The sequence below is a fragment of the Terrapene carolina genome, unplaced genomic scaffold (assembly GCF_002925995.2).
Source record: "Terrapene carolina triunguis isolate 2854851 unplaced genomic scaffold, T_m_triunguis-2.0 Scaffold234, whole genome shotgun sequence".
Classification (NCBI taxonomy): Eukaryota; Metazoa; Chordata; order Testudines; family Emydidae; genus Terrapene; species Terrapene triunguis.
The window spans coordinates 10,612,652-10,636,989 of record NW_020664585.1 but is presented as its reverse complement, the minus strand read 5'-3'; the positions used below and the strand labels follow the sequence as shown (position 1 = coordinate 10,636,989).

Genomic DNA, 24,338 nt, shown 5'->3' with positions numbered 1-24,338 from the left:
CCAGTGACAAATGCACACAGGGGCTCCAGCCCTAAATGTGGGGCCAAGCCCTATTCTGAGTGGATCGGGCCCACCCAGGAGAGAGAGAGAGAGAGAGAGACCTGGGGGTGGGGGGGCGACTCTTCTTTAAGCTTCCCAACACTGATCTAGCCTGTCAGGCCAGTAAAGTCAGAGAGACAGAGAGAGAGACTCCCCGCCCCTGCATGTTTCTTCACTTGCACCACTTTTACACTGGTGACTTGAATTGAGTTACTCCTGATTGACACCACTCAAAGGCCCTGTCCGCACTAGAAAGTTGTACCTCTTTAACTATGCCAGCATAGTCAAAGTGGTACAACCTGCCCTAGTTTGGACCCAGCTATATTAGTATAAAGGGTTGGGGGCTGTTATACACATCCGAATTCTATACCAGTATAGGTACACCACACTTGGAAGGCTTTGCAGGTATAGATATATGGGCATACCATATTGGCAAAGTACTCCTTATATGGATCCAGTTTATAATGGCAAAAGTGGCATAGCTTATTCCAGTCCTCCTAAGGAATTTTGCTAGCACAGCTATGTTGGTCACAACTCAAACCTCATCACACCCCTGACCGACATACATATGCCAGCAAAAGTTTGCACTATAGACCTAACCTAAGTTACCTTTATACTGATATAACTGCTAGGGCTTTTACTGGTATAATTATGTTGGTTTTAAAAAAAGTCACACCCCTTACGTGATCTACCAGTAAAGTTTTTATGACCTTAGTGAGATTAGAATTAGAACCCGAGAGAGAAACATATACTTTCTTCCTCACACATGCACACAGCTGACAGACACACACCCATCCTTACTGCATACACATTACTGGAGCCAAAACTTTCCCAATATTAAAAGCATTCAGATCAGGGAGTTTTATTTAAGCCTAGCACAAATTAGCATACCCACGCTAACTGTGTGTGCTCACGTGCATACACTTAAACAGGGCTGCCCAATGTGAATTAGGGAGATTAAAATTGAGGCTCCCTCCAAACGAGTGAAATGTGGCAAATCGGCACATATTAACAAAGAAATGGCCCCTTAGGAATATTTCATCAAACTGAGGGGTGATTTTAACGGCTACATGTTTTCCTTTTTTTCCCATTGTTCTGTTTTGCATGTGCAAAGAAACCAATCATTTGTCAAACAACAGCCCACATAAATACATACCTTACTGTGCTCTGGAATAATATTTCTGTTGTATGTGTTTGCATTTTTTGATATAGTAATTGGATGTGAATGTGTTATCCATCAAGATGAAAACCAAATAAAAAAATTAGTAGATCCAAACTTTCCCAACAGTAGGAGCATTCAGATCTGGGATTTTGGTTTGAGCCCATCACAAGTGTAAAAACTGCACCTTTCTTTCAGAAATATTTTCCACAGAATAAATTTTTGAACCTTAGGGGAGGACTTAGGATTTGTCTTCACTTCTGCACTGCAGTGGCGCCGATATCTGGTGAAGACACACTACATCGCACTCTCCCATCGACGTAATTACTCCACCTCAATGAGAGGCGGAAGCTATGTCAGCAGGAGAGTGTCTCCCGCCGACATAGTGAGGAGTAGACACTGCTTTGAGTTGATGTAATTTATATCGCTCAGATGGGTGGTTTTTTCACACCCCTGAACGACGTAAGTTACATTGACATAAGCAGAAGTGTAAACAAGCCCTTAGAAATCCTGGCCAAAATTATTATACCTCTCAAGAACTAAGGCTTAGTAAGCCCTGTTTTGGAGAAGTTTTATCTGATTTAAATCTGAATATTCATCTTCAACAAATTTGTCATACGTGGAGGAAAAGTAAATTCCTTGTTTCCTAGAATGTAGAAATCTTCACATGGGGGAAATAGAGTCCCAATTAGAGAGATGGAATCTTGAAGCCTGCCTTAGCCCCGCTGTGCCACCGACCAGGAGCTGCCCGAGGTAAACACCGCCCGGCCGGAGCTCGCACCCCTCATCCCTTCCCGCACCCCAACCCCCTACCCCAGCCCTGACCCCCCTCCTGCACACAAACCCCCTCCCAGAGCTTGCACCCCCTCCCACACCCCAACCTCCAGCCCCAGCCCAGAGCCCGGCCCCCTCTCCCACACCCCAACCTCCTGCCCCAGCTCTGAGCCCCCTCCTGCACTCAAATTCCCTCCCATAGTCCGCCCCCTCTGCCCCAGCCTGGTGAAAGTGAGTGAGAGTGGGGGAGATCGAGTGACGGAGGGAGGGGGGATGGAGTGAGCGGGGCAGGGCCTCAGATGGGGCAGGGCATGGGTGGTTGGGTTTGTGTGATTAGACAGTTGGAAACACTACTCCTAATTCAACAGTAAGGAAGCAAGGAAGGAAAAACAATTCTCCATCCATTTATCCGGTATTGATTAAACTTTCCTGGAAAGACCTCATAGCCTTTTCAGACAGGTCTCCCCTGCTTTGAAAAACACACCTACATCCTTCATAAAATGTTGACTTTCCATGGAAAAAGCATTATTCTTATGCAACACCAATTGGCATAAGAGCTGACTGGGTGGTACATTCATCCTGGGTATATCCTCATGCAGGAGTTTTAAATGTACTGTAGCTAAAAATGTTCTTGTTTGGAGAAAAATGAAAAATTTCTCTGGTGAAGCCACTATATTTCATAGACAGTAAATTCAGTAGATACAGCTGCTTTTGAATTTCAGTGGGACTGTCATAACTACTTATTTCTCAGTACTGAAGAGACAATAACATTTTTATAATGTGCCTCTCTAATATTAAATATGACTATTTCAGTGTTGCAAGATGTTTTTAACAGTTGGTGGATGGGCCAATATAAAGCATCAGCTCGCTGCTGCTAAAATAATTTGTGCAGGGACTAGAATGTGATGTCTGTGTATATTAAAGTGTGCCCTAATGCAAAGTAATGTTATCTACTTGATAGTCTCTGGGCAATGCCATTAGAAACCTTAGACGATGTAATCACACTAGTTGCATAGTATACAAAATTAGGTAAGTCATATAAACCTAAAGTATTGATCAGTTCCTGTTAAATTATTGGTAACTTTACAACAATAATTTACAAACATGATATCCTTCATCCACATTTGGTTATATGAACTTTGCTGCACTTTGTCATTAAGTTTAAACATTAAAGTGAGCAAATATATTTAATGAGTCACTTCCACGGGGTCAGTATGTTATTTACAAAGGCCCTTCTTTAAAGATAAGTGCATTTTTTACTGGGACCAGCTGTTTAATTAGCAACACTTAGCTATACTCCTTTACTGACAATTATAAAATCTTGATTTGCAACCAGATGCCTGGGTGTGGTGGTATATTGTCAATCTGCTTTTTTATTGAAAACAGGAAGAGTGCAATATCTCTTCCATTTTGTTCAGAGCAAACATTTTACCTTAGGGCCTGATCCTACAACACATACTTCTGAGCATAGTGTTTGCCTTTGTGACTAGTCCCAATGAAGTATTAAATGCCCTTATTCATGATAAATTACACTTACTCACAAAATTAGGCCCATTAACTTCAACTGCTAATTAGCATAAGCGAAGATGGCAAAAGGGGAACTTTAAGGCCCTGAACCAGCAAACACTGACACGCATGGTTAATTTTACTGTCTGAGTAGTCCCACTGAAGTGAAGGCCTTAATTTCTTCAGGTGATCGGTGACACATAGTAAAACTCAAATACAGTGGGAAGAAAAAAATAAAAGGCAAGTCTAAACTATGCTTCCTAATCACTTATCTTTCACATCTTACACAACAGCACCAAATGCTAAATATAAATATTAATAATTTTGAAGGTGTGTCAATTGATCAGTTTAAATAATATCAGTGTGATGCAAAAGCATTACATAAACAATGGGACAGTTTACACTGAGAATTCCATTTTTTCCAAGATAATTTTTTCCTGTCATTCCTGTTTTCTGTTTTCTTTTTTCTGACTATGAACTGCAGCAAGAGCGAAAATCACATTTTCATAGTAATATTTTATTGTTGTTATTATACAAGCAATTTTTTAAATTCAATGTTGAAATCAGAAAAGGAGAAGATTAACTGGTCCATCTATTTCAAGCTATGAAGACAGGATCTGTTTCAGGCTATGACCATTTAAAGAAGTGAAAATGAAAAAAATTATCAGTGAGGTTATTCAATGTAAGAGGAACATACTTTAAAATGTAGTCCAGAATTAGGCTCTATATATACCATGATGATGGCAGCAGCATAAGAACCTAAAAGAATAGAAACTATGTGGGTTTTCCTGGAAATCAGTGAGAGGCAGCAGGGTATTTCACTGTTTATGGCCAAAGTGTGCATAAAATCATGATCCTTTTCTGTTATACCATCCCCCCTCGATCCCCTTGTCCCATTCTTTGTTGTTATCCCTTTTTTGGTGAGTGTTGAATTACCACATAAGGTCCTGAATCTATCATTTCATCTTTCAATAAAGTGTTGTGCACACCCGTTGGACTGTATAAATACAATAAAATTAGAGTGTGTAATACATAATCATATCCAGTCCATAGAATAATATACCAAAACACAATCACAAGTCAGAGGTTTCTGGTCCTCTAAAGACAGTGCAGGGCCAAGAGCATCAGGCCCATTTCAGGAACTCTGGTGGGTGGAAAGTAACTGTTGTGTGGCCCCATCGTTGTAGCACCTGGAGTCTGAATTTACCCCACAGAGAAGCCACCCAGGGCTCACATTCCCTCTGCAATAACTCCCACCAGTGAGCCAGGCGCTCAGCCACGCCCCACCCAGCCACGTCACTCCGCCCCCTGGGCGGGACCTGGCTAGGGAGCAGCCCCCGCTCAACACCTGCGCGCGGAACCCGGAAGCGCCATCGAGGAAGTGACAGCCGACGCAGCCAATCAGCGCGTAGAGCATGGGCCGAGCGGGCGGGGCTGGAGCCCGGGGCTGGAGCCCTAGGCTAGAGAGCCGAGGAGGGCGGGCGGGAGAAGTTTCTTTGCCGGGGGAGCGTTGGCTGAGGGGGCTCCGGCGGTCAGCGGGGGCGGCTCGGCGTTGGCGCCTGTCACAGGCCGCCCCATGGAGGGGACCCGCGGGGCCGATCCCGGGGAGCGGAGCCCCCTGCTGGGGGGCGGCAGCGGCAGGTGGCGGGGCCGGGGTCCGCCCGGCGGCCCGAGCTCCTTCCAGGGCCGGCGCCTGGCCTGCGCCGCCGTGCTGCTGGCCGAGCTGCTGGAGCGGGTGGCCTTCTACGGCATCACCTCCAACCTGGTGCTCTTCCTCAACGGGCCTCCCTACAGCTGGGAGGGCGCCCAGGCCAGCCAGGCCCTGCTGATCTTCATGGGCGTCACCTACCTGGTCTCGCCCTTCGGCGGCTGGCTGGCCGACGCCCTGCTGGGCAAATTCGGCACCATCCTGCTCAGCCTGGCGCTCTACCTGCTGGGCATGCTGGCCTTCCCGGCCCTGGCTGCCCCGGGCCCCCGGCAGGCCCTCTGCGGGAAGATCTCTCTGGCCAGCATCGAGAACTGCTCCTCCCCCGTGGGCGCCAACGCCACCCTCGCCCCCTGCGCCCAGGAGGGAGCCACCCGCTACTGCTCCATCGCCGTCTTCGCCGGCTTGGCCCTGGTGGGCTTGAGCGTGGGCTCCGTCAAAGCCAACATCACGCCCTTTGGGGCCGACCAGGTGAAGTATCGCCCGGGTATCGGATACAGGGGTGTGGGAGGTGACTGGCCCTTTGGGCCTGGGGGAATGGGCAACCCGCCTCTAGAGTCAGACCCTTCAAGGCTAGGAGAGGGACCAGTAGATCTAGTCCAGTGGCTCTCAAACTTTTTTTACTGGTGACCCCTTTCACATACCAAGTCTCTGAGTGTGACCCCCCCTTATAAATTAGAAATACTTTTTTATATATTTAACACCATTATAAATGTTGGAGGCAAAGCGGGGGTATGGGGTGGAGGTTGACCGCTCGTGACCTCCCATGTTATAACCTTGTGACCCCCTGAGGGGTCCTGACCCCCAGTTTGAGAACCCCTGATCTAGTCTGTCCCTCTGTCGAACACTGCACACAGAACTTCACTTTTTAACTTGTAGCGACTATGTTAATCCAATGTAGGGTCTTTATGGCCCTTGTGGCTGTGGTGGCTAACTTTGCCAATGCAGCTGTTTTCTTGACTAGCTAGATCAGGTTTTCCATATCTCCAAGCAGCATTACTCTTGTATAAATGTGGTAAGGGACCCAGTGTTGTGGGGTCCATCTGTGCCAGCATTATTCCCCTCATGGTCCAGAAGTACCTGACATATGGGAATTGTATTTGTTTTATGGGTGTTTCACTTGAATTGTTTGGATCCCCTCAGGATTAGCTCTGTATAATCCCCATGATAGTTGCTTGTTTAACATTGTGTCAAACTGGAGCCTGGCAGGTGAAAGAGCTGCTGTAAACACAGTAAATTCATTAACAGCAGTGTCTTTCATGCAGATGTACGTCCTGTCAACACAGTAACTCTCTTCATGAAATATTTGACAGACAGTACAGCATAATCTAACTTTGCATAGCATATTGCATACTGTTTGTATAGCCCTCTTAGCCTGGGGCTAATATTAATACAAAGCACTACTATTGCACACTCCAGTTAGAGATGTAAAATTATTTTACAAAAAATAGCAATATTATTCCCACTTCATGGATTGTGAATCTCAGGTGTAAAGAGAATGTGACTTGACTCAGTAAACAGTTTTAGTTAGTGGCATAGCAGTGAGTAGAACTGATTTCTTAACTCCTTGTCCTGTGTTCCTTCACTGGACAATTGAGTTCTGGTCTCTGTGGCTATTACAGAATTTTTCATATGAAGAGGGGATTATCACAATGTCTGTGCCAAAAGTCCCTCCCTTCTCCCCATCTGGAATGTTGTGCAGTTTACTGTATGTAGCTTGGCTCTGCCCTTCATTGGCATATAACTTGGGAAGCTCTTTGGGACTTTTCTGGGTGAAAGGTGTTATGTAAATACTAAAAGTGTTGCGTAAACATTGTCATAGCCCAGAATTGAACATCCCCAGTGTATGGGTTGTGTCAAAGCAAGTAGAACTCCCTTGTGAGCCCATCAAGTTAAGTAGCTTCAATATGACTTTATCTTGTACTGCATTTTTCAAACTGTCTGTCCCCAAAACACTTTCTGAAGGTAAATATAACAGTTGAATAATGGCAGACGCAGAGTAAAAAAAAGAGATATCATCATTAAAAGTTTAGTTCCTTTTTTTTTTTTTTTCTTTTTTTCTTTTTAAGGCTTTTCCCACTGGTGTTCAATCAAAGACATCTATGTCTTGCAGGTTTTTTGCAGTGATTTATTAGTACTGTAGGCTGAAGCAAAGGAAATTTTCTCTTCTGCTGCTTAATAATCAGTAACCTTCCAGTAAAGGTGTGGATTTTTCCCATTCTCTGTTTTTTTCTAGCTTATCATTTGTTACATATATTACAACATACTATTTACCTTGTTCTGTAGTTTTGAGCTCTTTAGGTGGTTCTCCCTACCTAGGAATTTCCCAAAGCGCAGGGTAGATGGATATGTATTGTTTGGAATAAAATCTGTTTTTGATGTGATGCTAGAATCAAGTTTGGAGACAACTGTGCACTATAAAGGTTTTGTTGTCAAGGTCTGCTGACAAGTTTAATTTTTTAAGGAGAGAAAAGAGTAACTTGATGAAATATTTAGACCTGTATTGTATGCTTTAATTCTCATAAGTTGATTTCCAAATGTTGTTTGCAAATACATTTTATTATAGGCCTTAAAAATTACAGTAAGTATTTCAGTATTAGCTTGGTAGCTAGAGGATCCAAATTAGTTTTTGGGGGGTGTAAAGAGTGTCAGACCTTCAAAATAGAGTAGGACTCATACAAAATATGATACTAAACAATTTAAAAATCCTTTAAAGACACACACATGCATTCTCCAAAGTTAGGAGAAAGGAGCGTAATTATCAGTGTTTTTCTGTTAAGTACACATTTAGAGGTATTTACAGATATTTTACAAGTGGCTGTTTAGTACAGAACAGTTTTTGCCAGTCAGTTTAGCACCCACAATTGCTGTAAATTTAACTATTAAATTTTGCTTATTCATAGATTCTAAGGTTGGATGAGACCATTGTGATTATCTAGTCTGACTTCCTGTATAACACAGGCCATAAACTTCCCTAAAACAATTAATAGAGCATATCTTTTAGAAAAATGTCCAATCTTGATTTAAAAATTTTCTGTCATGGAGAATCCACCATGACCCTTGGTAAATTGTTCCAATGGTTAATAGCTCTCACGATTAATCATTTATGCCTTATTCCCAAATTCCAGCCATTGGAATGTGTTATACCTTTCTCTGCTAGAGTGAAGAGCTCATTATTATATATTTGTTCCTTGTGTAAATACTTAATAGTACTTTGCAAGACTTGTTTTTGTAAATGGTTTGGCATGATGCAATATATTGTCCTAAGACTGAGACTGGTGGGTCTCAGAATAGTGTTTATAAACATGTGATTTAACATGACACTTTCCAGTTCCCCTTTTGAGTGTGCATACATTGCAGTTACTTCCTGTTTTGCTGGGCAAGGGTTCATGATTTAGGCCCTTTCTGCATTTGGGAAACTTTTTCTAAAGCTTTTTCACTGTTGCTAAAGCTAGTTCAGCTCCGTCAGTATAAACAGCATTGGCAGTGATGGACATGTATTGTCATCTACCACCATTGTTTTAATCACCAGGACAATCAGACTTCCTTGGAAAAGATCTGCTTAAACGGGTGCTTAGAAGGGCTGGTTCATCTGTACTGAGAAAATTTGACAGGCATATATAGTGGTTAAATCTGATGGCAGCTAGTGGCCTAGCAAAAGTCTTGCAGTTTGGTAACACTGATGCAGCTAAAGCTAGTGTAAACATGTCTTTAAGTGAATAATTTAAGGCATGGAGTTCAAATCCGTGATGCCCTAAAATTGACAGTGGGTTTAAAAAAAAAAAAAAATCTGCACAGGCAAATTAAATACAGATGTGATCATGAAATTGGACAAAGCCTAACAGCAAACTTTCCAAATTTCACTGTAAAGGTTTGAAATTATGGAGCTGAACTGATATTGGATAAACTTGTTTTCTGAGATCTCATCAGTACATTCTCAAACCGTAGTGTGTCTCTAGTAATGAATGGAAAGGTGTAAGAACAGCTTCATAATCTTGTAGGGGTGAATTTGACTACTGAACCATCCTCCATCACTCATTCCTTCTGTAGGCTGGGGACAAAGAGGAAAATTTTAAGTGTTTAGTCCTTGCTGTCCTGTATGGCCACTCACCTGTCTTGCTGTGCTGAGAGCTTTTTTTTTTTTGCCAACCTGCAGCACCTGTCTATCAGTGCTAGGAAATATTCTGTGTGCCAAATAGCCTCTGTACAGCCCTTTACTTAGCTAGTAAGTGAACACTGACAGTGTGAATATTTTGGAAACAAACACATTTTTCGGTCTGTTTTTGTAAGTGACTACAGGAGGCAGCTGAGCTGGCTATCATGACTCGGGAATGAGTAACTAGGAGGACTGAGATACATTGGAACTTAGAAATGTCAGGGACCCAGGAATCATGAGCAGTTGATGTCGGGATCAGATTTCATTATATTCTTGTGCTAGTTGGTACCAAATAAAAGGAGTACTTGTGGCACCTTAGAGACTAACAAATTTATTAGAGCATAAGCTTTCGTGGGCTACAGCCCACTTCTTCGGATGCATATAGAGTGAAACATATATTGAGGAGATATATATACACACATACAGAGAGCATGAACAGGTGGGAGTTGTCTTACCAACTCTGAGAGGCCAATTAAGTAAGAGAAAAAAACTTGTAAGTATTCTCACACTTCTTATCAAACTGTCTGTACTGAGCTATCTTGATTATCACTTCAAAAGTTTTTTTTCTCTTACTTAATTGGCCTCTCAGAGTTGGTAAGACAACTCCCACCTGTTCATGCTCTCTGTATGTGTGTATATATATCTCCTCAATATAGGTTTCACTCTCTATGCATCCGAAGAAGTGGGCTGTAGCCCACGAAAGCTTATGCTCTAATAAATTTGTTAGTCTCTAAGGTGCCACAAGTATTCCTGTTCTTTTTGCAGATACAGACTAACACGGCTGCTACTCTGAAACTTGGTACCAAATAAAAATTCTGTTTGTGCAGAATTCAGTTCCTGCATAATCATCTGATCTGCAGTTTTGTATGTGAACCTAGTGTCACAGTGTCTGATTAAGAAGCATGCAGTTTCATAACCATTAAGATAAATGTTGTTTTGGGAGAGAGCGCACTGATTTATTTCACAGTGTACCTGTAGAAGGCACAAGATGAGGGATTTTGCCTGGGATTACTTCAAGACTCCTAACCACAGAGAACTGGGGCATTACTTTATTTAACAAAGCAAAACAACTAGATGCTGGAGAAAGCAATAAAGTCTGCATGAGAAGTGATGATTCTACTCTTCCAACTGTTTCCTATGGATCTGCAGGCATGCTACTTTGGTCTGTTGTCTCACTGGATCTCAAGATACCAGGGTCTGGCCTGGTCAATATTTTGATGGTGGATCTCTAAAGAAAACACTGGTGCAGCAAGATCTGATTCAGCAAGTGGCCATCTGCCCTCTAATTTATTGTTGAGCCAATATCTAAGCATAGTTTTAAGGGCAGCTGTTCTGCTATAGTTACTGTCTGACAGATGAGACTTAAAACAGCAGACCTCATCTAATGTGGAAATTAAAGATCTGATGATTCTTCTCTTCCAGTCTGTCTACTTTGCCTACCTAAAATTTTGTCATAGTTGCAATGGGCTAAGGCATTAGCTTCCTACCCTGAACTGTTTTATAGCGTTTCAGCGCACGGTTAAACAGCTAGGATGTTCATCCTCAGCAGTGGCTGCATTTAATTGATTTATGTGATTCCTATGTGTAGATTGGTGGAAATATAGTTGATGAAGCACTTTGGGCTTTTTGAGATGAAAGATGTAAATGCACATTTCTGACAATCAAATCTAAGTAAAATATTGTATGTTTGAAAACATGGTCTGGGGGGCCTTTCCTGTTACTGTTTCAATAAGTGCGTCTCTCTTTTATATTGACCCCTTATTTAATACTTGACTCTATGTGGTGCTTTACAGCTCTGTATAAATTATGTCTACTATTTTATGAAAGAGGTACTATCCCCATTTTATAACTGGGGAGGTGGGTTAAGTGATTTTCCCAGGAACCCACAACTCTGGAGAACTGGGGCTGGAAATCAGGCAGTGGGAGTTCTTGGCTCCCAGACAATGTTCAGACCTTCAGTGCACACCCTTCCAGTTCAGCAAAATAGGTGAAAACCTGTCCAGCAGCAGCTCATCCTGTGGAAAACTGGGGCTGTTCATGAACTCACTTGCAGAAGAGGCAATATTGTGTGCAGAGTGTTCTAAGTGTTTGCATTAGCTATTTGCTTCTGTTCAGCAGAGTCAGTGTTACCTTGGAAGCCAATATATTTGAAGTTATTGGTCTGTATTAGGAAGCCGAGGGGTTGAACCATTGAGTTTCTCTGGTATTAGCTGTATTAGTAAGGATGTTTTAGCCAAAGTCTGTAGAAACTAGAGAGATGACCTTACCTTATCTCCAAGAGGCCAGGTGAGCATTGGACAGCCAGCTGTCCAAGTGTCAGCCACATTTAGAGCAGGGCATCAAGCAGTGGCTCTTTTGCCTGTTTGTTCTGGAAGAAGGGAGTCTCTAATAGCAGAAGTGGTGTAAAGTCTTTGTGCAGAAGAGCTGTTCAGTAGATTTGGAGGGGAGGGAGTCTCACACTAAAACATCTAGAGATTGGCAAGAAGTTTGGAGTTTGCCAAATCAGCAGAGTTGACATGTAGGTAATTTTTATAGAAATAAATTTAGGTAAGGACCTGTAAGTATTAGAAATTTAGTTTTCCTGCATGTGATGCTTCCCCTTCTGTAAAATGTCTGGATGACTTTAACTTTATTCTCTTGGAAATAAACAGTTTCCCTATGGCCTTTTTTGAGGTGGAGCTGGCCATGATAGATTAATTTGTTTTACTGAAATATTCAAGCGAACTAAGTAGTTGTCACACTCCACCTTGTGGCTTTTGAATTCCTTGGACTTGGCACAGATGAAAGAAGGTGGTACGCTGAAGTAGCAACACTTTATTGTGAATGCTCACAACTAAAAACATCTTGCATTTTTATACTGAATCTGTTATTGCTGATATTTTATTGGACAGTTTTATTGGTACATGGTTATTTTGCTGTAATAGAATCATAGAAGTCTAGGGCTGGAAGGGACCTCAATAGGTCATCTAATCCAGTCCCCTGCACTCCAGGCAAGACTATGTAATAACTAGACCAGTGGTTTTCAGACTGCGGTATGTGTACTCCTATGGGGTTGTGAGCTCTCGTTAGGGGGTACACGAGAAAAATCCTGTAATGGCGGACAATGCATTTTACTTAGTGCAGAGGTTTTCAAATGGTGGGGTGCTCCTCCCCGGGGGGGGGGCAGGAGGAACATTCAGGGAGGCAAGCAGCAACACCAGGTGGCTCGGGACAGCCCCGCGTGGTGGGGCTCGCGACTTCCATCCCCGACTCACCTCAGTGGGCCGCTCAGCCTGTCTGGGTTGGGGGGTGGTGGGGACATAACCAAAATTTTTGAACTGAGCCCCCTTTGAGTTACAATTTTTGGGTGGCCTGCTGAGGTGAGTCAGGGGGTGGAGAGGGTGTTCCCTCCCTGAGCCCCGCTGCGCAGGGCTGGCCTGAGACACCTGGTGTTGCTGCTCCCCCCACCCCCCCTGAATGTTCATCCATGCCCCACTAGGGGGGCATGCCACAGTTGGAAAACCTCTAGAAACTGTTGCTAACTGGAAGGGAGAAATTGGGGGTGGGAGGGAAGTACATGACTCAGCGCTAGACCATTCCTGACAGGTGTTTGTCTAACCTAGTCTTAAAAACCTCCCATGATGAGATTCCACAGCCTCCCTAAGCAGTTGTTCCAGTGCTTAACAACCCTGACAGTTATGAAGTTTTTCCTAATGGCCAACCTAAACCGCCCTTGCTGCAATTTAGGCCCATTGCTTCTTCTCCTGTCCTCAGAGGTTAAGGAGAAGAATTTTTCCTTCTCCTCCTTGTACCAACCTTTTCTGTACTTGAAAGCTGTTACCGTGTCTCCCCTCCACCTCCTCCCCCCAGTCTTCTCTTCTCCAGACTAAACAAACCCATTTTTTTCCAATCTTTCCTCATAGGTCATGTTTTCTAGACATTTAATCATTGTTGTTCTCTGGACTTTCTCAAATTTGTCCACATCTTTCCTAAAATGTGATGCCCAGAACTGTACACAATACTCCTCCAGCTGCGGCCTTATCAGCACAGAGTAGAAGAATTACTTCTTGCTTACAACACTTCTGTTAATACACTCCAGAATGATGCTTGCCTTTTTTGCAAACATGTTACAGAATTGACTCTCATTTATCTTGTGATCCACTATGACCCCCAGTTCCCTTTCCGCGGTACTCCTTCCTAGGCAGTCATTTCCCGTTTTGTATGTGTGCAACTGATTGCTCCTTCCTAAGTGGAGTACTTTGCATTTGTTCTTATTGAATTTCATCCTATTTACTTCAGACCACTTCTCCAGTTTGTCCAGATCATTTTGAATTTTATTCCTATCCTCCAAAGCACTTGCAGCCCCTCCCAGCTTAGCATCTTCTGCAAACTTTGTACGGGTACTCTCTCTGCCATTATCTAAATCGTTTATCAAGGTACTAAACAGAATCAGACCCAGGACCAATTCCCGTGGGGCCCCATTCAATATGCCCTTCCAACTTGACTGTGAGCCACTGATAACTACTCTCTGGGAATGGTTTTCCAACCATTTATGCACTCGCCTTACAATAGCTTCATCTCTAGGCTACATTTCCCTAGTTTTTTGAGAAGATCATGTGAGACACTATCAAAAGCCTTACTAAAGTCAAGATATACTGCTTCTGCTTCCCACCCATCCACAAGTCTAATTTTTCTACTTTCCGTGTGCTTGTTTAATGTTCTTGGAAGCACAGGGAAATGGCCATGCCTGTGCCTCTTGCATGCTAGCACTGTCCTGCTGCAGCAGTCACTAGGTCTTAAGAATTTAATCAAACTGTTGGTGCTGCTATGCCTGAGCACAGATGAAATTGAGCAGAGTGAGCTAAGGAATTTTTCTGCTTGGGTGAATGAAAATAATGGGAGTGTGTGGGGGGGAAAAAAGTAGGATTCCTGCAGTGTTGTGCCAAATATTTACTCCTTAATAAAAATCCTTGTGCAATTCTCTAGTACTTGATCTCTTAGTAAAATTTAGTGTCTAGAATGATAGCAGCAGAAGGGGTAGATTTGCCTGAAATAAGTAAAAATATTTTAGTCCATTAATTCATAAGTGGTTTTTAGAAACTGTAGAGACTAGACTAGTATTTTTCCTGCTGTCACTCAGCTCAAGTCATAGCCAGCAGGGTGAATTACAGGGTGGAGAACTCTACATATACGGTATATCTAATCTCTTGAGGAACCAGTGCTATATTTGAAAGGAAATGTATTGATTGCCTTTTAACTGTGCTGTACTTTCTGTAGTTGACAAGAAATTATCTTCTGCCCCTTTGCTATAACTAATTTATCCAACAGGTAGTTTTAATATGGTTTTAGCAGGCGAACCTGCTTTGTCAAGGAAGTGGTTAGTAGAGCCACTTCATCATGGAGGGAGATCCATTTTTATTGATGAGTCTGGCTTATTCAATACACACTTCCTTTTTCCAGTCTCAAACTCTGCTTTCGTTTCCCCCTTTTCTCTTTTGACAAGGTGACAGAGTTAGCTCTTTGCATGGAGTGGCATGTCATAATAGTAGGGGTAGTGGAACTGACAGTGCAGAGTTAGAGCTGAGATTGCAAAGGGAAAAGGGAAGTCGTCTGCCAGCAACGTATCTATTCTTATGCAAGTTGGAAGTTGTGTTTAATATAAATGGTGTATCATTCACTAGCACTTCACTGGCATGTATGCCACTTTGATTTAAAAAGAAAGTTGATGTGAAGCAATATTGAAAGTTTAACTGATGCTGATAAAGTGATCAGGAACAGGTGGTAACTGTCCTGAAGCCTGAAAAAGAGAAGTGGCTGGCTTGAGGCGTTAGCCTTTAGTATATGTATTCAAATGCTTAACAATGCTAGTAGTTATGTATAGCAGAAACAGGTGCTTAATACTTCTTTGTTTATACTATTTGCATATTGTCTGTTCATTACCATAAGAAATACAGATTCCTAGAGGGGAATAATATGCATGTGTTTAATGGGAACAGGACCCAGGAACCTCAACAGCAATCAAAGTTCAGTTGTCTTCTTTCTTTGGTCTCTTACAGACCAAAGTACCTTGGAAGGGGCAAGGTACCCCTGCCCTCTACTTTCCACAGTGATCTGTTGGCCCATGACCTACATTTCACTGTAGCATCCTTGGTTTCCCTCTCTCTTTTTCAAACCCTTGTCTGAACAACAAAGATGGATTATGGGTCTCCCTTTTCATCGTAGACTTAGCATTTGATCAATGAGTGGAAATCATGGTCTTATCTATGAAGCTTGTTTGCCTGTATAACCTCTTGCCAGTTTATATAGGTAAAGCTTGATGACAGGGCATCCTCTCGTGGCCTACTGTTGTGAAGCTCAGTACAGGCTTAACTTTCTTGTATGGAGACACCTTCTCTTTGAGATAGTTATACGTAAATTTGAAGAAAAAGAAACGGCAAGGGGCCTCCAGTCTTCCATGGTCCACACAGCAGCTTTGTCAGACTAATGTTTGCACCTCCTCCTACAGCAGTCTAGTCAAATGTTATCAAGGTTTTGAAAGGTACTTTTCAGTGCTTTGGATACAGAAGCTATAGAGCAGTACCAGCAATAGAATTTCTTTCCTGTAGAAAAAGCTGGGTTTTCCCTGACATAGCTGGGTTTTCGTGGCATGTACATCCAGTTTTTTGGGTGCCAAGGAAATGACTTTTGCTTCTCAGTCATAAGACATCTGACTCCACTAAGTTGGTACATGATGCTGATTCATTAGTGGCTCTGAGTTGATTTTCAGCCACAGGGTGCTGACTTAAGTGTCGCAGTCACAAGAGTTATGGGATGCTATGGATTCTGTTGCAGAGTAGCTGATTCATTAAGTAAAGGGAAGATTTTTCAAATTTTAACTTCTGGTAAACTGCATCCTGTCCTGAGTTATACAGAGCTCCTATGATTTAACTAGAAGCAGTGATTGTTTATAGTATTTAGTATAGAATAAGGAGCACTTGGGGGAATTGCACAGGTAAAAAAATAGCATAAGCTTGACTGTAGAGATGTTCAGTTAAAGCTTCTGGCAGAAGAATGATTTATGTTCAATTTTTATGTCATACAAGGGGAAATATATATTGTACTGTCTGGTGGGGCCTGTTGGTGATAAAGATAAACCTCTTGAAACCTAAACTCGTTTTATAAAAATGCAGTGTTAGAGTACGGTTGCAATAGGAATAATATTTAAATTTAAAGTTTGTGCCTTATTCTTAAGACTTTTCCCCTATAACTATAGACCACTTTTTGGGGAAAGCTGTTGAAATCTCTGCAGCTGACCTTTGCAATATATGAGAGCAGAGAACTTAATTCAGATAATCAAATGTAATAACTAAAGTACGTATATTAGAGCATGATAATATTCTTAGGTAACTTATAACTGCCTTATTAGAATGTAAAACATAAACGTTATTTTGAATCCTACATGGACTGCATAGTTGTCAGACAGAACGTTTCATTTTAGGAATTCATGTTTAGAGATGTACCATAACCAAGAGATACTAATGTTGCAGAAGTAATGACTGTAACTAAGGCTTGGTCTACACTTACCCCCCCAGTTCGAACTAAGGTACGCAACTTCACGTAGCTGAAGTTCGAAGTACCTTAGTTCGAACTTACCTCAGTCCACACGCGGCAGGCAGGCTCCCCCGTCGACTCCGCGGTACTCCTCTCGTCTAGCTGGAGTACCGCAGTCGACGGCGATCACTTCCTGGTTCGACTTATCGCGTCCAGACAAGACGCGATAAGTCGAACCCAGAAGTTCGATTTCCAGCCGCCGAACTAGCGGCTGGGTATAGACGTACCCTAAGAGCAAAGTAGGTCCGCTCTGGTACAGCTCTTCTGTCCATGTGTTGAATATGTACTAATTTAATTGGAAGGCCAATGATGTCATGGAGAACACAGTACAGTGTGACTTCATTAAACACCATATTAAGCCGAGAACACTTTAGTCATTTTAGTTTGACTATAAATTAAACCTAACTTTTGTGTGTGTATTGTAGTTGACTGAATTCTAATAAACAGGCTTCAGCCCTTTCAGAAAGCTAATGACTTGTTTATTTTTTAATCTCTTCCAGGTCAAAGACCGAGGTCCAGAAGCCACAAGAAGATTTTTTAATTGGTTTTATTGGAGCATTAATTTGGGAGCTATTGTCTCCCTGGGAGGCATTGCGTACATTCAGCAGAACATCAGCTTCGTTATTGGATATATCATCCCAACAGTTTGCATTGGGATTTCGTTCATGGTGTTTTTGTGTGGTCAGAGTTTCTTCATCACAAAGCCACCTGATGGCAGTGCCTTCACAGACATGTTTAAGATTCTGGCGTACTCTTGTTGCTCACGAAAGAGATCCAGGGAACACCGAACTAATAGGTTTGTAAAAAAACTCTTCAGTACAGGCTTAACTCACTTGAAATTTAAACTAAGGTCTCAAGCCACTTTGCTTAATGATTGTATGACTGGCTGGCTGCTGCTTCATATTCTGAATCTAGTCTATTTTCTACCGTTTTAGACTTTGACTTTCATTTTGATCTTTGAGTGCTTGAGGGTATATGTCCTAATAAAGAATATATCCTTGTTTTCCATCTAGTCCCTGTGTACAGCAAAATCAGACTTGCTGTTCTTCCACTACTCCAGAATTTTTCCTGTAGTTCCTCTCCTTTCAAACCTGGTTTATACTTATAGCAGGGGTAGGCAACCTATGGCAAGCGTGCCAAAGGTGGCACACGAGCTGATTTTCAGTGGCACTTACACCGGGTCCTGGCCACCGGTCCAGGGGGCTCTGCATTTTAATTTAATTTTAAATGAAACTTCTTAAACATTTTAAAAACCTTGTTTACTTTACATACAACAGTTTAGTGTTATATTTTAGACTTATAGAAAGAGACCTTCTAAAAACATTAAAATGTATTACTGGCACGCGAAACCTTAAATTAGAGTGACTAAATGGAGACTCGGCACACCACTTCTGAAAGTCTAAGCTATAGGTCAGGGTCGGCAACCTATGTCCTTTCTAGCAATGCTGCAGCGGTCCCACTGTAGCGCTTCAGTGTAGACCCTCACTACAGCGACAGGAGGGGTTCTCCCTTCACTGTAGTTAATCCACCTTCCCAAGAGATGGTAGCTGGGTTGATTAGGGTTACCATATTCAAACATTTAAAAAAGAGGACACTCCACGGGGCCCCGGCCCTGCCCCAACTCCACCCCTTCCCCGCCCCAACCCCAACCCCGTCCCTTCTCCGCCCCCATTCCAACCCCTTCCCCAAAGTCCCTGCCCCAATTCTGCCCCCTCCTTTGAGCACCCCGCATTGGCTAGGTCAATAGATGGATACCAGCTCATACTTCTCTGTGGGGTGGATTTACCTACATTAGTGGAAAACCCCCTTCTGTTGATATAGGAAACATCTACTTTACAGTGCACAACTGTGGTGCTGTAGTTATGCCACTGTAGCGTAGACATACTCCCAGTGAATCTGGCCACACCTCAGACTCTGGACTAGCATTTGCTAAATACATTTTTTCACAGAGCACTAATTAACCATTTTTTCTTTTGTGCTTTGCTCTCTCCACGGGCACATCTTGATTTTAAAAGGGTTTTTATTTGCCTTCGTAGACTTGATGAGGCAACTGAGCTGTATAACTGCTTTTTCTAACGACCTCTTAGAGTTACTGTCTTCCACACACTATGAGGTCCTCTTGGGTTTCAGGTGCCTCATGCGGCACAGAATTTCATGTGTTCACTTAATCAAGTGCATAAATAAGTTAGAATAACTTATTTTCTGATGGTGTCAATAAACCAGTTGTCACTTTCAAATGTTGCATTTTTTTAATGCTTAGTCATGCCGAGGGACAAAGAAAGATAATATGTCTAGTAAACTTTTATAATGAATACTTAGTTTAATTTGTCCCTTTCACACACTTCTGATCCGCTTTGACTGGCATGTTTTCTCTTCTGTATCTAGAAGTAGTTCCCACTTCTGAAACGCACAAGGTGTTTTTATGATGAAAAAGCAATACAAAGTTGTCCGTGAGGTTTTTTTTTTTTTTTTTTTAATTAACTTTAACTTTATTTTCAAAAGTGAAATCCAGGAAGTACTTCAGCAGCCTCGTAAACAAAGCCTGTTTGAGATGGCGAAGATGTCTCATGGAGGACCGTTCAGAGAAGATAAAGTGGAAGATGTGAAAGCCCTTGTCAAGATTATCCCTGTCTTTTTGGCTCTTATACCTTACTGGACAGTGTATTTTCAGGTGAGTGACTCTGACCAAACATAAAGACCATACATTTACATTCTCAACACTGCAATTGGAAACTCTGTAGGTGCTATCATTAAATCACAGCTCTGAGTCTAAATTGTAAAAATTCATTCCTCTCTGAAAATTGCCCTAAAAGCATCAACTTTGAAGGAACATTTTAAAAAAAAATGGGGAAAATGTTCCATAAGCTTTTGTTAAATAGAATAGTTTAGCAATGTTAATGCCTAAAATTCTGAAAGAGGCTGGAAATCTAACAATTTTTGCCTAGCCTTATTTTATTATGGACTAGCTGACTTTTATGTTAGTTTTGGGGTTCACCCCAAACTAGTTCTTAGAGATGTATATTTGCTTGCACAATGTAAATAAAATTATGTAACAAGCCAGTGCTTAGTAATGACAAAAATGTTTGCTGGCTCATCGACTTTTTAAATAAAATGGTCATGGGGCGAGGTGTATTAGTTCACCAATATGCCCATATCTAAATATAAATTGCTACATAGTGTCTTTCACTAATGTAAAATTCCCTCTGAAGTTGAGGGATGAATAAATGGTCTAAAAGGATATTAAGAATATTTTCAAAATATGTATTTTAATCTGATAATTAGTCTTAAAGCTAAAATTTGTAAATATCTAATGTACTTTTCAACATTAAACTGTTTCCTTTTTCAATTCACTTATCTTTGTCAGTGAAAACAGTTTAGTCAGTTTTACTTTTAGTCCCTTTCGCTATATTTCTCTACATTGGCAGGATGCTGCAGAGCATAGGTTGCAAACACTTTAGAGCTTTAAAAACTTCCACATAAAAGTAATTTAAAAAAAAATTCCTGTGAATGGTTCTGTTGCTCTTGGGTCTCGTACAAGAAGATCTGGACGACCTTGAAAACTGGAGTAATAAAATTGAGTGAAATTTAATAGTGCAAAGTGCAAGGTCATGCACTAAGGGCTTGTCTACAGTACCAAGTTTTGTTGAAAAAACTTGTCAACACCCAAAAGTCGACAAAACAAAAATCGCCAAAGGGTGTTCATACTTGCTCCCTCTGTCGACAGATCACGTCCACACTGGGGACACCATCATTGCTGGGTGAGCAATGCACCGTGGGTATGTATCTCACAGTGCAGTGTTGTGGGGAGCTGATCGTAGAGAATCCCAAGATGCACTGCGAATTCTCCCACAGCCCCCTCAGCTGCCGAGAGCAGCATCATGAGTAGCTCTGTGAGCTTTCTGTGCTGAGGAATGGCAAAGCAGCACAGGAGTCTGTCCCCCTCCCCCTGCAGTAGCAGTCTGCCTGCTGCTGTGTTCCTAGTGCAGGGCAGAACAGGAGCATTCCAGTGATTTGCTCTTTGTTTGTTCTGCAAACGGGGCAGCACACAGATATTTCCTGGAGCTTCTAAAGGGGAGTGGCGCATGCCTGCAGGGCAGCAGAGATCAAAACACTGAGCAGAGCAATTGGGGCAGGCATTGTGGGATACTGGTGGTAGCCCGTTCTGCGTACAAAACAATCAGCAGTGTTTACACTGGCTCTTTGTCGACAATAAAGGGAGGGGAAAAGACAAGTCTCTCAGGGGTGGAAGTTTTTTGTTGCCAAAATGGGGCATTTTTTTTTTTTGCAACAAAAGTCCCATTGTAGTGTGTAGGCTCTTGCTGTTTTGTCGCTAAAAGGCAATTTTTGGCAACAAAACTTGGCAGTGTAGACAAGGCCTTAGCAAAAATTCTTGTGGTTAGTCTCTATCAGCTGGGGACTTATCAGTTGGAAGCGACAGAGGGAGAGAAAGACTTGGTTGTACTGGCTGATCACAGGATGACGATGAGCTGCCAATGTGATGCAGCCGTGAAAAAGGCTAATACCTCCTGCTGCATCCTAGGATTGCATTTCCACTTGAGATAGGGAAGTGGTAGTACCATTATACAAAGCACTGGTGAGACCTCATCTGGAATACTGTGTGCAATTCTGCAAAAAGAACAGGAGTACTTGTGGCACCTTAGAGACTAACTGGTCTCCCATGGTTAAAAACGATTACTTCAAACTGGAATAGGTGCACCGTGCAGAGAAGGGCTGCTAGGATGATCATAGGAATGGAGAACCAACCTTATGAGAGGAGAATCAAGGAGCTTGGATTGTTTAGCTTGACCAAACAAAGGCTAAGGGATCATGTGTTTGCTCTCTGTAAATACATCAGAGGGATAAATACCAGGAAGTGGGGAGAGGAATTATTTAAGTTAAGCACCAATGTTGACACTACAACAAAGGGATATCACTGGTCATCAACAAGTTTAGGTTTGACCATTTCTAACTATCAGAGATGTGAAGATCTGGAACCAGCCTTCCAAGGGGAGCAGTGGGGGGCAGAAAACGTTAACTGGCTTCAGGACTGAATTTGATAAGTTTATGGAGGGAATGGTATGATGAGACTGGCTACATGCCACTGTAGGAAATCTGCAACTGCTAGTAGCAGATATCCCCAGCAGCCGGTGATGGGATACTAGATAGATGGGGAGGCCTCTGGGCTACTACAGAGAATTCATTCCCAGGTGTGTATCTGTTGGGTCTGAGCCAAGCTAATGGTTCAATATAACAAGTGATGATATGGACACTAATTGCTTTTGTTGGGGTTAAATGGAGTCTGCAGGGAAACTTCACTGTAGTGTCAATTTTCCAGTACAAAGCTGAAATTTGTATTTGCTCAGGGTCTAACTGATCACCATATCTGGCATCAGAAAGGAATTTTCTCCTGGTTCAAATTGGCAGAGTGCCTGGGTGTGTGGTTTTTTTTTGGCTTTCCACTAAAGCATGGGGTGCGGGTCACATGCAGGTTTAAACTAGTGTAAATGGTGGATTCTCTGTAACTTAGTCTTTAAAAACAGGTTTCAGAGTAGCAGCCGTGTTAGTCTGGATCCGCAAAAAGAACAGGAGTACTTGTGGCACCTAAGGTGCCACAAGTACTCCTGTTCTTTTAGTCTTTAAACATGATTTGAGGACTTCAATAAAGTGGGTGGGCGAGGTTCTGTGGCCTGCAATGTGCAGGGGGTCAGACTAGATGATCATGATGGTCCCTTCTGGCCTTTGAGTCTAAAAGTTTGTGCTTTTTACAAAACTCCAATTTTGGGCCTGAAGAGATGTGGCCCGGTCTCACTGGAAAACCTTGTTTTGAACCACTCTCTAGTACATTCAAATGCATTCCTTGTGAGTCACTGACATTTTAAGTAGTTTCACTTCAGAGTATGACTTTATCAAGTAACAATGTCAACTAATTTTTCTTAATGTTAGATGCAGACTACATACGTTTTACAGAGTCTACATTTGAAAATCCCTGAAATTTCAAATGTCACCGCCCATATTCATACGGTAAGTTGGGCAAAATGTGGAGGGTTTTTTTTTGTTTTTAACTTGTTTTGTTCAGTTGAAACTCCATGAGCTAAGCTAATGGTCCAATGTAACGAATGATGATGTGGACACTAATTGCTTTTGTTGGGGTTAAATGAAGTCTGTAGGGTAGCTTCATTGTAGTGTCAATTTTCCAATACAAAGCTGAAATTTGTATTTCCTAACGTTAAGTAGTAGAATTGTAATTTACATAACTAAACTTGATTTTTATTAACTTAAATATAGGCATTAGTTAATCTTATACATGTTGTTTTGTTCATTTAGGCATATTTCAAAACTAAACTATTAGGTCTGTCAAGCGATTAAAAAGATTAACATTCAAATATTTAATACATTTCAATTGGTATTCTGTTTAACAGTGTGATTAATCGTGATGAATTTTTTTATCGCAATTAATTTTTTTTAATCACGTGAGTTAACTGCGATTAATCGACAGCCCTACTAAACATTCATGATACTGCAGTCCTTATCTACATAAAAATTCCAATGAAGTAAATGAGGAATTGATTCTACAGTAACCCTGAATCTACTCTTAAATTAAGCAAGTATAAGTCAGTCGGAGCCCTGCAGATGTAAAATATGAGAATGTATCTGTGGTTACTATCTTAAGGGCCCAGTTTTGCTTTTGAATGCATGCAGGCAGCTGCCACTGACTTCACTGGGAGTCTCCATGTTCCTTGGTGGCAAAATACGGCCCTTAGAAGAGGCCTTTTAAATACACACAAGCTAACTTCCCTGTAATCTGCGTGGCAGGCTATCAAGGGCTGCACAGATGAGGAGAGGTGCCCCTCCCCTGGCCCGGCCCTGCCGGAGCTGCCACTACAGCAGGCTGTGGGGAGTCCTCCCTCCTTGGGGAAGCCTTCACCCCAAACTCCTCATCCCTGGCCCCACGCTAGAGCCCGCACCCCCAGCCCTCTGCCCTAGCCCTGAGCCCCCTCCCACACTCCAAACCTCTCAGCCCCACCCCCTCCACACATTACCTCCCTGTTGGTGCACAAAAAAAAATTAGAGGGAACACTGCACACAAGCTATGTTACTACTAATAACATGCTAGATGATGAAAAGTGAAGGGATTTTTTTTTTTTTTTAATTCTGTTCACTAATTTTCTGCTGCTTATTTTTAAATTTCCCTTAACTTGAACAGTGGAAGTCATTATGTCAATTTCACTTCCAGTTTTTTAGTGCTGCAGTGTTTGAGTTTCAGTTAGTGGAGGGAAATGTTAATTTAAAAATTCTGATAGAAATTTTTTAAAATGGAAATACTTTCATTGGTCCAAGGTTTGTTAAATTTAGACTAAGCATAATCAAACTTTGGGCCAAATTTGAGATGTCCAATTAAATAGAGCACAGTTTATTTTAACTTGACCACA

General features: G+C 42.1%; 1 protein-coding gene across 1 annotated transcript in view; it reads left to right on the top strand.

Annotated features, from left to right (window-relative positions):
- The first annotated feature begins 5,023 nt into the window (after positions 1-5,023).
- SLC15A4 (solute carrier family 15 member 4) overlaps positions 5,024-24,338 on the top strand; it is a 51,090-nt gene continuing 31,775 nt past the window's right edge. Inside the window, exons 1-4 of the mRNA XM_024205760.3 lie at positions 5,024-5,654; positions 17,409-17,704; positions 19,411-19,579; positions 22,852-22,929. Of these exons, the coding sequence (XP_024061528.1) occupies positions 5,055-5,654; positions 17,409-17,704; positions 19,411-19,579; positions 22,852-22,929 (1,143 nt within the window). The 5' untranslated portion in view covers positions 5,024-5,054. The remainder of the gene's footprint in view (positions 5,655-17,408; positions 17,705-19,410; positions 19,580-22,851; positions 22,930-24,338) is intronic.